Genomic DNA, 13,105 nt, shown 5'->3' on the forward strand with positions numbered 1-13,105 from the left:
CCTCTCCACACCATAAATCTTCCTTAAAGACAAGGAATACCTCATGATTTTTTTTTTCTTTAGAGTCCTCAGTGCATAGCACTTAGTAGATACTCATTAATATCTAAGTTATTAATATCTAAGGTTGACTACTATACATTCTAGATATGAGTCAGTATTATAAATACAAACATGCCTTAATCCCACTACTTAATTGACACCTGGTCTCCTGAAACATGGCTTTTCAGGCTTTGGAGAAAAGGGGCAGAGTTTCCTGTAACCTGTTACCTTAGCACTTTACAAACTCAAATCATGTGGTTTTCATGATCTCTACCCTTCTTGACTTCTGCTTGTCAGCAGGCCAAGAGATGTTCTCCTGCCCACTGAATAGTTTGAACAAAACTTATTTTTTGTTTTAATTTGAAAAAAATCAGGTAGTAGCAGAGAGGTAAAGTGAAAGGTGCATTTTAGGTCTGTGACTATGTCAGGTGGCAGAAATACAGGTCAGGGGTGAACATCAGAGCTGGGACAGATCATGGAAGGTGTTGGCCATGTGATGTCACGTGAAAGATTGGGACTAATTCTAATATCTTGAAAAGTTTTTAAGCATGATGTGCATAAACTGCTTCAAGTTATGTTTTATAGATGTGACTTGGTGACAGATTGAGAAATAGGTTTGAGAAAGGTTGAACAAAATATAAGGAAAAGTATTTGAGGCAAAAGTTGAAAACAACTGTCAAGAAATGTTTCCGTTATAATGGTTTAGACAGGATATGGTGAAGGCCTGAATATAATGGAAGTGAAGGAGAGTGAGACAGGGCTTAGGACGTATTTGTGAAGTAGACAGGATGTGGTGCCCTATTTGGTATGGGAGAAAGTGAAAAGTTAAGATGATATGAAGACTCTACCAGATGGTGATGTTGTCAACAGGAAGAAGTGCTAGAGGAGGATGAGATCACGTTTAAATGCCTTGACTTTGAAGTGTCTGTGGGACAACCAGGTGGAGATATCCAGCAGGGATCTTAACAGCCCAGCAAGCAACTCTTTGAAGGGAAAATGCTCTCAAGTGATAGTGGTTGAAACTGTTTTCTTGGTACTCAGAGTGGGTGGAGAGAAGAGAAGACAAGAAGCCCAAGAACACAAGAAAAACCAAGAACACACTTTTGCCTTTAAGGAAATATACTTCATCCTTGTATTTGCTTCATCATCTACAAGGGTTTTAACAATGAACCATTCAGTTGAAAATGGTGGCAACTTCGAACAATAAGGGCCTAATTGAAAATGAGTGTGGCTGTTATTACCGGAATGTGGCAAACATTGTAATCACAAACAAGATTCCCCCAAATCCAATTCCCCCACCTTCAATCATAGACTAAATTTACAAAAGTGGAATTGACTCACCTGTTCGAAAAACAACTGCTCTTACTGGCTCCTGCCCAGAGGGCTTGACCTGGATCACTTCTGTGCCACAGAAAAGAACATGTTTCCGATAGTCCTCTGAGCTGTGGGATTTCCAGGGCATGGTATTCTCCATATGGGGCAATGGCGTCTTTGTAACAGGTATACTTTCTCCTAAAGAAAATTGTATTTTGTTGATTTTGTGTGAACTCGAGTTATTTAGAGCTGGTGCTTGCCAGTTTTAAGAAAGTATACAGACCACAGCTAATCAGGTCTGAATGCTCATCCCTTGAGTCAGGTGACTGTTCTTAGGGATACAGGAGACAAAATGTGGGGCACTTTATTCTATTTCAAATATTTATTAAATTTCTTCCTATATTTCCAACATCTGACCTAGTTATAATTTTAAAAACAGCCTATTTTAGCGAAAAGAGTCATCACAATCAATCCCCAAGTGTTCTTTAAGCCCAATACTATTCTAGGCAATAAAGGAGCAAAAAAAGATGTACATCGTTCTTATTATTTGCCTCTCATTCACCCATTCATCTGCCCATTTATCCATTCATTCAACAACTATTTTTAAGTGCTTACCCTGTGCCAGGCACTGTTCTAAGACCTGGGCATATAATGATGAACAAGACAGACAGAAACCCTGCCCTCGTAAAGCCCGGGGAGCCAGACAAGTAAGCAACCTCTCTCCTGGGCTCTTATCCCAATTGTGGGCTGTCCATCCCAACCTGGACATCCCACTAGCATCTCCATCTCATCATATCTAAAGTCCATATCAGTATCTTCATCCTTAAACTTCCTCTTGGCTTTCCTTTCTTTATGGTCCCACTCTTTTGCTAAATCAGTTTTACAACCTCCAAATCATGTTTCATTCTTCCTCTTCCCATACTCTGCTCTACTTTTTCATAGAATCATTCTCTGAGTCCTGATGCTTTTTCCTTGTGAATGCACCTCACCCAGTCAGTCTGGAACTCTTCTTGCATCTAGGTCCCACTGACTTCACTAGTAATCTCTGTCTGACTCATAGTAGTTGCATTAACAATGGATAAGCTGTGAATTGTTTAGCTCTTTGGAGTACAAACACATTATCTGGATGATCTGAGGCTACAGCGGGACTAATAAATCTTTTTTATTAATAAGTTATCGACCACAATCTGCCTTGACTTCCTGAGTTAAAAAAAACAACAACAACCCTCCAGTCCTTCCTTCTATGTTTTTCCTTTACTCTCACACTACTAACATACAACACTTCTGACCCCACAAGAAGCAATTTTATGATGCCTGCTGGTTGTCCTACAATCTACCTCAATTCTGACACTATCTACCTAGAGATAGCATCAGATCCCACAGGTTGAGGGCTCAGTCCCACAGGTCTGCTCCCACCTCACTACAGATGCCAATTGGAAATCTATGTTGTCACCTGTGCTTCTGACCAATAAACCTGTGGCTCCCAATACCCCCCTCCTCAGATTTGATTAATTTGCTAAGTGGCTCACAGAACTCAGGGAAATACTTACATTTACCAGCGTATTAAAGGATATGTTAAAGGATAGAGAACAGTCAGATGAAGAGATACATAGGGCAAAGGCTGGGAGGACCCCTGGTGCCGGAGTTGGGGTGCATCACCCTGTTACAAGTAGATGTGTTCATCTACTTCGAGATCCGTGAACCCCATACCAAGCACTGTCCTTAAGTCATTACTTTAGAACAATTATGACATCTATCCAGTGTGTGGATTTATCAGTTGCATTCTAAATGGTTTTGTAAAAAGAATCTCTTGGCAAATCTCCAAATTGCTGTGTCACATTGTTTTTAAATCAACCTTTGCAAAGGCAGATACTTAGAAAATTACAAATGTTTTTCTGCCTTTGGATCACAGAATATTAATTCACAATTTATAATTAACTAGAGGCCCAGTGCACAAAATTTGTGCATGGGTAGGGTCCTTAGGGGCTGCTGGCTGCCGGCCAGGACCTCCCTTCATTCTGCGCTGCCCCCTGGTGGTCAGTGCATGTCATAGTGAGCGATTGAACTCCCAGTTGGTCAAACTCCCGAGGGGACACTTTGTATATTAGGCTTTTATATAGAGAGATGAATAGTTTCTGCACACACAACCAACAGTATGGGAAACAGCCAGCCAGCTATTCAATCACCAAAAATGGAAGTCATTGGATACAGGTTTCATAGATAAGGTTGAAATCAGATGATTGTACACAGAGATGATTTTAAAATCTCTTTTACTCTGTTCACATATTAATAAAGAGTCTTGTGCTAGGACTTTCTTAGAATCCCAAGAAAGAATGGATCCTCCTACAAAAGTTTGGACATGGCTAGAGAGGGTTTCAGAAGGAAGTTACACTCACTGTTAGCAGTTCAGTTGGCTTCCAGGACCTGGAGATCCTGGCTGCTGAGAAGAGAGATTGTCTCCCTTGTCGCCAGTGAGCCTCTGCATGGTGACAGTGTTTTAAATGCCACGTCCTTGTCTGTTTACATTGGCTGGGACCATAGGACTATAAACTATTTGAGGGCAGGGACATTTGTCTTAGTGATCAGCATACAACACAGCGCCTGATACATAGTAGGCATTTTTGAATCTTTATAGAGTTAATGGATAAACAAAAGAATAAATAAAAGAAAAGGGGGGTGAGAGGAGAAAAGGAAGAAGAGAGAAAAATATTGGACCTACCAACTGATTTTAAGCTTGTCTAACAGAATATAAATGTGAACTAATTACTTAGGGAAATTCCAAGGTGTCTAACTCGGATCATGCATACTTCCCACACATACGTTTCAAATAAATCAGTAGTTCTAATGAGTTGAGGGAGAAGGAAGGGGATTGTGGCAGGGTGTCTACTATTCCTCCACCCCACACACAATTACCCCTAAGAGAATGAGGAGGCAGTAATTATAAGCACAGGTTCTGAGGTCAAAATGTCTGGGTTTAAGTGTTTTATTTTCTTCATAAAATTTTCAACTGTTGGAAAGTTATGTCATTTACCTATTTTCATGCCTCCCACTATAATGTCAGCTCTAGGAGGGCAGAAATCGTATCTGCCTTGTTTCCTGCTGTATCCCCAGCATCTGGTAGAGTGTCTGCTCCATAGTAAGGGCTACTAGAACCTTTGTGAAATGAATGAATGAACAAATACACAAATGAATTTAAATATCAGCACCACCACCTCTTAGCTTTGTGATCTTAAGCAAATTATTCACCCTCTCTAGGCCTTAGGTTCTCACCTTTACAGAGTTGTGGATTGAATGAAATAACACACGTAAAATGTTGGCACAGCGTCTAATACATATAAGAACTAAGAAACATTAGCTGTTTTGCCAAGAGGAATTTTTAAAATGTTGATAGGATTTCCCCTATGGTATTTCCTTTTGCCTCTTGACTGCTTTGTGAGGAGCTAGATCTTAAAAGGAACCATTGTCTCAAGAGGCAGGAAAAAAAGGACAGAGGAGTAGATAACTAGTTTTGGGGTTTCAAAAGTCACTCATAAGTTTGATCATGAATTTTAGAGAGTAAGAACAAAGCTTTTCCCTTTCTCCTACTACTCTGCTAGCTAAATAAAAAATCCCTGGAAAGGCAGCTGAAAGAAAAATCCAAAGGAAATTTAGATTGTGGAAACCGAGATCCAAAGGCACCTGGATCTGCTTCCTTTTCCAGGTAGATAAGCCTGGGACATTTCCCAAGCCCAGAATGAAGTGGGGGCACCAGAAAGGATGGGATGCCCTAGATAAGATCCCCCTCCTCGATGCCTTGTACAACATCAGCAGCTAGACTAGGATCTGAAGGACCTCAAATTCATGGGGATAACTATTTGATTTATACCAGGTACTTCACAAAGCACACTTCCAAGGGTGGCAGTATTTGGAACCAAAATAATAATTAAGTGTAGCTATAAAATAAAGTGAAGCTTCTTGCTTAGTTGAGCTTAATGTAATAGGATGAGGCTAAGGAGATGAGGAGGAGGAAGATCTTACAACAGGCATGTGCTATGGATGGGAATACCCAGCTGAGGGGAAAAGGAGATAAAGCAATCACACAAAGAAATGACAGCAGCAGCTTTGCTCACCTTAGAATCCTCCTCCTCACTCCTATGGCCCCTTCTGAGAACAAATGCCAATTCCATTTCTAATTCTCTCACTTGCTATCTGAGCAGCCCTAGTATCTTTTCATTTCAATTTCTATATCTGTAAATTGGGTATTATAATAGTTCCTGGTCAATTTGTTTTATGCCACAATGAAGTGATATATAAAAGTTATTTGTAAAATGTATGAAGATGCTAGGAGTACTTGCTGATCTTACATAAAATAAAGACTTCCATAGATGTAAAGGTCTATTTTGCAAATGGGGGAAACTACCTGAGTCACATTTGTGGACCAATGTTCTAGGAATACATTTTCACTTTCAGAAGTTAACCCTAATCTGTTTTTTTCAATCAGCATCCTTTCCACAAATATGTACATGAGTGGAAAAGTCTATGTGGGCTGTGTGATCAAGTATTTAAAGCATGATGGTACTTAGCTCTTTTTGAAGCAATGAATGAGAAAGCAATATTTCTGTTTTATGTGTCTGTCTCTAAAATTTACTTGTATCAGTACTTAGTTATATAGATATTAATGCTGGTGACTTTATTTTTTTTTTTTTCAGAAACAGACCCTAGGAAAAGTCACTTACTATTTAAGGTGACTTTAGGTCAATTTTGCACATTTATTGAAGGAGAGTCTTGTTTACCATTTCTACTTCACTGGAACTCTCTGAGTTTTCCTCAGAATCCAGGCGAGAACTCCACACTGAGTCAGACTCAGGCAAGTAAATACTGCTTTCCACCCTACCTTGTTTTTTCACAACCAGGCTCTCTGTCACCAATGAGAGAAGCCATTCCTCATGGGCAGGCTGCTGGGAAATGTGGCAGTCACTGCCTTCGAGTGAGGAGGACAGTTCTTGGCTTAAGGTTTGCACAGTGGGTACTATGGCAACATCCTGGATGAAGGATATGATTAGCATGCAAACCTCATCACTGTCATTATAAGAAAGTTAGATTTCAGCACATTAAATGGATATTTTGCAATTACACTGAATATATTTGTGTTTACCACATTTTCTTCTCTCAATTTTAAATTAAGCAGACTCATTTTTAATTTGAAATCAGCTTGTGTTGAACAATTTAGGAATAGATAACGACTCCCTTTACATTTAGGTGATGTTAAAAAGTGTGTGTGTGTGTGTGTGTGTGTGTGTGTGTGTGTGTGTGTGTGTTCCTATCTTTAGCAATTTGGAAACAGAAAAATGCAACAATTTGTAGCACAAAAGACAAATAGTTTCTATTTTTGTGCTGCTGTAGAATCTCTTCTTCTCTCATTAGGATATTCTGTGTGTGTGTGTGTGTGTTTGCCTAAAGAATATTTTGCAAATAGTGCCTTACTAATTACACAAATTCAAGTGGACTTTACAAAATACAAATGAGAGCAAGGACAGTTTAAATAATAACTAGAAAACTGGCTTTCTATTCAGTGAGATCATCTAGAAATACAATTCTAAAGAACAGAACTATTGCCCAGCTGATGTTGCTCAGTGGATTGAGCATCATCCCAGGTACTAAGAGTTTACTGGTTCTATTCCCAGTCAGGACACATTCCTGGTTGTGTGCTTGATCCCCAGTATGGGACATACAGGAGGCAACCAATGGATGATGTTCTCTCTCATTGATGTTTCTATCTCTCTCTTCCTCTCCCTTCTGCTCTCTCTCTCTCTGTATAAAAAAATAAATAAATAAATAAATATGTTTAAAGAACAGAACCATTACACTGCCTTTCCCCAAAGGTACAACTCAGTCTCCTTCCCAGTAACTCGGATTTCCATCCACAGAGAGTAGGGCTGGATAAAATCTTTGCACTCTGCCAGTTGTGAGAGTTGGTAGTTTTAGGTTGTGTTTTGTTTGGGTAAAAATAAAAACCATTCTCATATTTATGAAGAGATTGTGCATCAAACAGTGGAGTGGCCCCACCCTCCTCAGAACCCAACTCATCCTATTCACGCCACCCATCAGGCAGTTAATCAATCACATCTTGTATTAGATTTTTTTCTAGTTTTGTATTTCTCATGGCTTGATTCTTTTATTGTTAAATGTTTCCTATTTGCATATACCGTGTCTCCCTCACCCCTCTCTCACTGCTTAGCATGGGCCTGGTATAAGGCAGTGTGTATACATTGGTCTGCTTTGCTAACACTTGGCCTAGTTGTTGGACAGGAAAATGAAGCTCCATGGCAGCTGCCTACCTGTGAGCATGCCTTCGTTCACCACACAGCTCCCATCAATCAGAATAGCATCACACGGCAATGAGCATTTTCCTGGGAGAATGAGGACATCTCCAGGGACCAAGAGGCGGGATTCCAGCTCCTGCACACCTACACAACAGCAGAGTTTCCGTGACTAGCTGACCTTCTCCTGTTTTCACTTAAAAATGAAAGGGACTGCAAACTCACGTCAGCCTGTTGGCAAGAACTGCCCTGGGTGCTCACCTGCTCCAGCCCCTTCCCACTCAATCACAAATTCCCAGGAACCAGGACTAGGGAATTGATTCCTGGGCCATAGCAAAGGACCAGCTCAGCAACAAGACCGCACCTTGATCCTAGTACCTGGGACAGTGCTCTGGCCATAGGAGTCACTCAAGGACATTGGTCAACAGAAAAGACTGCCCCTTTCCTGCTGCTTTCTCTTTTGGCTGAGTTCCTGACCCCCTGCGGCACACTCTGTCCTTTGAATGAGAACTAGTGTAAACCTTGCAGGCAGCTTCTGCTGCCCCAGATACAGCTCCTCGTTCCTCACAGAGAGCCAGGGACACCGCCCACCCCCCAGGCTAAGTCCAGAGCCAATGCCAGTGTCCAGCCAGACATCTACAAGCCTCATTCAGGCTTGTGTTCTGGATAACAGATCAACATGTATGATGCAGGGTCTGTTTGGAATGGTTAATTAGGAAAATTAAAAAGCCATAGGAAGACTTAGCCAGTAATATTTAAATAAATGAAATATGGAGGGTAGAGGAAATTTAAAGCAACCCATACATGGGGTAAGAATGGTCTAATCAGGGCTGGGATGAGGATGATCCATGCGAGGGTACAAAATTCAACAAGATTCTCAATCTCAGGGTACCTACAGGTACAGGTCAGCATTTGCATGATCTTGCCTTCTTAAATTTTGCACCTCAGATGCCTGTTTGTCTCACCTTAGCCCCAGTCCTGGGTTCAATCAGAAAAGCCTTTTTCTCACGGACTAATAATAATAAGTGAGACCGATTCCACCCTAAATGTTAGCATGCTAACTACGGCAGAACACATTTTACTTACCTTTGCCTTTTACGGTGATTGTAACCTGGACTTTGTTGTGATCCTCCACGAGGTTGTGCAGCTTAACTGATTGCTACCAATTGAGAGTCAACGTTTCAATATTAGTCCATAAGGAAAACAGCATCTTCTCAATACAGTAAATGTCAAGGCTACTGTCACAGCCAAACTGACTCTGAGCAAAGACTTGAATTCAACTTTTGATGCTCCTGCTTTCCTGCCTCAACGCCTACTCTTCCCAACCCCCTATCTGCAGAAGCAGATATGCTCATTAATTTAATGCTATTTCAATCCCAGGAAAAATAATGCACAGCCACTGCCCTCACGGACCTAAGGTAAAGCACAAAGGCTTCACTTCTGGAAGATGTATGATTAGATTGGGGAAGAATGAGATCATAAACGGGTCACTTCTCCCTCTGTGCCTGTTTCCCTGTCTGTAAAACAACAATGCTGAAGGCGGCTTGTAAGTGGCTTTCCTCTGGAGGAGTCTGTGAATGCCTGGGTTGTGTTTTAATTGACCGTAGAACGGTCATCCTCTCCTTTATGACGGGTAGGTTTTCACATTGGGGAAATCTGCAGAGTAGAGCCACACTGCTCTGATGTTGGAATCCTGATGCTGCCACTTATACGTTATTTAGCTTATCTAACTCCTTTTTCTTCATCTGAAAGTAGAGATGACCTTATATATTCTATAGGGTTGTTTTAGTTCATTCTTATCTTAATTATTCCTTTGGATAGTATTGACTACTCTGGTAAGAGCTCAAAGAGTGTTAATGATTAATAAGAAGTTGCTTGTCTGAGTACGTCAGCTGGAAGAATTTGCTTGAGGTGGGATAACTGAGATATGACCCTGTGCAAAGCAGTCCGGAGAAGTGGAGGCAGAATCTCTTAGGATAACTCAGGAGACAGGGAGGCAGAGGTGAGACTGCTATGCTGTCCACACAGTTTCCCACACCCACTGTAGGGGGCGCTGTCAGCTGAAGGGAGTGAGATGCTGCCCCAGCTGGGTCATCCCTGGAAGGCACTGCCCATCTCTGTATAGATGTCAGTTACTTAGATATCAATAAGTAGAAGAGATCTGAATAGTGTCAACAGTACTTAAACACAGCTTAAGCTAACTCAAATACAAACCTTTTCCTTTTAGATGTTAGAGTAAATTATTTGTATCAGTTCTATGGATGATTTTTGACATTATAAATGTCACCAGGCTAAGACAAGCATTATACACAATTATGCAACTTTCCTCTTGAGAGAACATAATGAATTCTGTGTTAATATTTATATGGAACAATTTATTATTTACTTCAGTTTTGCGTGAAAAGCTAAACTTCAATCATTTGGACCAATTGAGTGGAAGAAATGATATTACTGTTAGGCACAAATTCATTTCCCTAACTTGACTTCCTGAGGCTTGCCTGTTGGGGCATCCACTTTAATAATGGATAATGGTGAGGAAGTCAGCAGCGGTTCTATGGCAAGAACACTGGATTCCATCAGGATTCCCCATTTGTGTGTCAGGCTTCCCCACTACCCAGCTATGTACCCGTATATCAGAAATGTCATCTTATAAGTTAGTTGTCTCCTCTGTAAACAAATGACATTGAATTGGACCACTTTCAAGTTCCTTTCAAGCTCTAAAATGGCATTATACTGATTAATTTTATATACCAGAGATTTATTCAAAACCTCCAAGGCTTCATAAAAGAAATACCCAGAGTATCTAAATGACTCAAATTATTATTATTTTAAACAGTTTAAAACGTTATGCAACTGCTTTGTGCCTGTCACTTGGAATATGGTACTTGATTTTTAAAAAATTTAAAGTAATTCTATAATGAAAATTTTTTCTCCAATGTACATATAAAAAAAAAAAAACAGGAAGGTTTGAAAATGTTAAAGTAACTTGTCCACAATCATTTACTTACTAAGTATTAAGATTGACAATCAAACCCAGGTTCATCTGACTCAAAAGCCTTTTATGTTGATGAATATGTTTTCCTAAAGTGCTTAAAAACAGCTCTTTTTCCTTTAAGAAGATAAACATCCTTCATGATAAATTTTGTTATTTTCTTACATAGCAAACCCTTTTAGTCAATGCCACGATAACTTCAACCTAGCTTAAGAGGATGGTAATCAACACATTTGGAAGTGATGAAGAATGCATTAAGTATGCTTGACTGTAATTCTCAAAACTCATTATGGCATAAAGTTCGATTTGTATATCAGACTTAACATTCTTCGTAACCTGCCATGCTTCCATGGCTTTGCTCAATCTATTCCCTAGGATGTTCACCGCAGTTTTCTACTAGCAAGCTCTTTCTAATTCTTCACATAAATCCCTGCTCAAATGTCACCTCCACTCCATAAGTCCCTAACATCCCCAAGAAGAATTAATTGTTCTGCTCTCTGTGTTCCCACCTGTGTTAGTGTGCTAATCACATTCCATTATAGCCATCTGTCTTCTTGTCAGGCCTCCCCTGCGAGTCCGGCGGTCCTAGGAGGGGACCACACATCCACCTGTGTATCCCCTGAAGTCTCTCACATAGTAGGCCCTCAGCAAATATTTATTTAATAGAATTGAATTATTCTACTTCCCCAGCAACCCTGAGATAGGATAATGTAAGCATCCTCTTTGAGCTAATGTGCTCAGAAACTCTACAAACACAGGTTTCTATGACAACCAACCAGCTAGGAGAAAGCAAGTGCTGTGATGCTTGCCATGATTTTGAAGCTCGCTGCCTGATTTTCATTAGGCCCCCTCTGGTTCTCTAGTCCCTGTTCAGTGGGACCAGAATCCGTTTCCAAGACTATTTGCATACTGTTATTATTCGGCATCTGTTGCTATGCATCGTCCTTGTGTTTGCTGTGGCTGGATTTCCTCCAGGGATAAGTAATGAGGGCATTAAATCAGGTATCTCTTAAGCCCAGCTCAGTCATGAATGAAGCAATATGGGCCAGGCACTCTAAGCACTATTCCTAGCAACCACCCATGGAGCCAGCAGTGGAGTATGTAATACAGTTCAATGGAAATACGGTTGAGTGTTGAGGTTTGCACTCAAACATGCACCAAATGTTAGAAAGGGACTGCACAGGGTGTTTCTTGCTTTGACAAAGTAAGGTCTCTCTGTGTGGCATGATTTAGGGCTACAGTAGATGCAGGAAGACTCCTGTCAATACCCCCTTCTTTCAACTTTTAAAGGCATATATTTGTTCAGCATGATAGGGGATGGCAGTAGATGCGCCTTCTTTCATTCCTACCAACATCCTTCCCCGAATATGCTTTTTGCTAAAAATATATATATATATCAGTCATTTACTATCCCAATGAAACTCATAGGTCTCTTTGAGATTTTGTTCAATGGGATGGTGTGTTGTTTTTAATTTGGAGTCTGGAAATCTGGACTAAGGTCTATGGCATGAGCAAATCAATTCACTCTCTGAATCCCCTGTCCCTCCTCTCAGGTGGGGGTATAACAATGGTATGTGTATCACTTTGTTTACCATGCCCCACATAAGCACATTCATTATGGATGCAGGAGCCCATTGTAAACTATAAAGTGCTAAACAGATATTGACTATTAAGGATTTATGATTTAAGCTGCAAAGATAGTTTCAGGAAACTGGCCCATTTTGTATAGTATTACAAGATGCCTTACAGGTTGGGTCAGATAAGCTTCTAGTGACAGATACCAATTGCTAATAGGATTAATGTCTTTTTAAAGAAATCTTGCATTACTGCCATCAAATCTAAACTTCCCATATTAGTCACTGTTCTGAGTAAAAGCATTTAGGAATTCTGTTAAAATGTAGAACCTGAATGTTTAAATTCCCTTAAGGATTTTAAAATAAATATTTCAAAAATTATAAATAAACAATGGACAGAGACAGCAGGGGGGATAAGGGCATGTACGGGAGTGGGGTGGAGGGGGGGCAATGGAGGGATATGGACACATATGTAATACCTTAATCAATAAAAAATATATATAAATAGAAAGAAGAGAATACCAATAATTTTGGAAGATAACATGTTTAGAAGCAGAATGGGAAAACCAGAAACCATAAAGAAAAGAAAATGACATTTCATTAGACACATTTTAAATAACCAACAAAAGTCAAGAAAAGAAAAATAGACCAAAACATAAAACTTTTCCACATATATGATAAATATAGAGGCAGTAAATAGAAAGAATACAAATCTTTACCAGACAAAGAAAAATGCATCTCTTTTCACTAGTATTCAGATAAATATAAACTAAAACATTAATGAAACAATTTTTAAAACACATATTAGATTTAAAATGTTTAAATATCAACATGTAATACCAAATGTTAGTGAAGATCTGGGGAAATGAATACTCTCATATGCTGCT

At 39.8% G+C, this 13,105-nt stretch overlaps 1 protein-coding gene across 1 annotated transcript in view; it reads right to left on the bottom strand.

Annotated features, from left to right (window-relative positions):
- Positions 1–13,105, bottom strand: part of ATP13A5 (ATPase 13A5) — a gene marked incomplete at both ends in the record, with an annotated part of 105,858 nt that overhangs the window by 61,761 nt on the left and 30,992 nt on the right. Inside the window, 3 exons of the mRNA XM_079767425.1 lie at positions 1,381–1,551; positions 7,671–7,799; positions 8,739–8,811. Coding sequence (XP_079623551.1) covers positions 1,381–1,551; positions 7,671–7,799; positions 8,739–8,811 — 373 coding nt within the window. The remainder of the gene's footprint in view (positions 1–1,380; positions 1,552–7,670; positions 7,800–8,738; positions 8,812–13,105) is intronic.

The sequence above is a fragment of the Cnephaeus nilssonii genome (assembly GCF_951640355.1).
Source record: "Cnephaeus nilssonii genome assembly, chromosome: 3".
NCBI classification, from domain to species: domain Eukaryota; kingdom Metazoa; phylum Chordata; class Mammalia; order Chiroptera; family Vespertilionidae; genus Cnephaeus; species Cnephaeus nilssonii.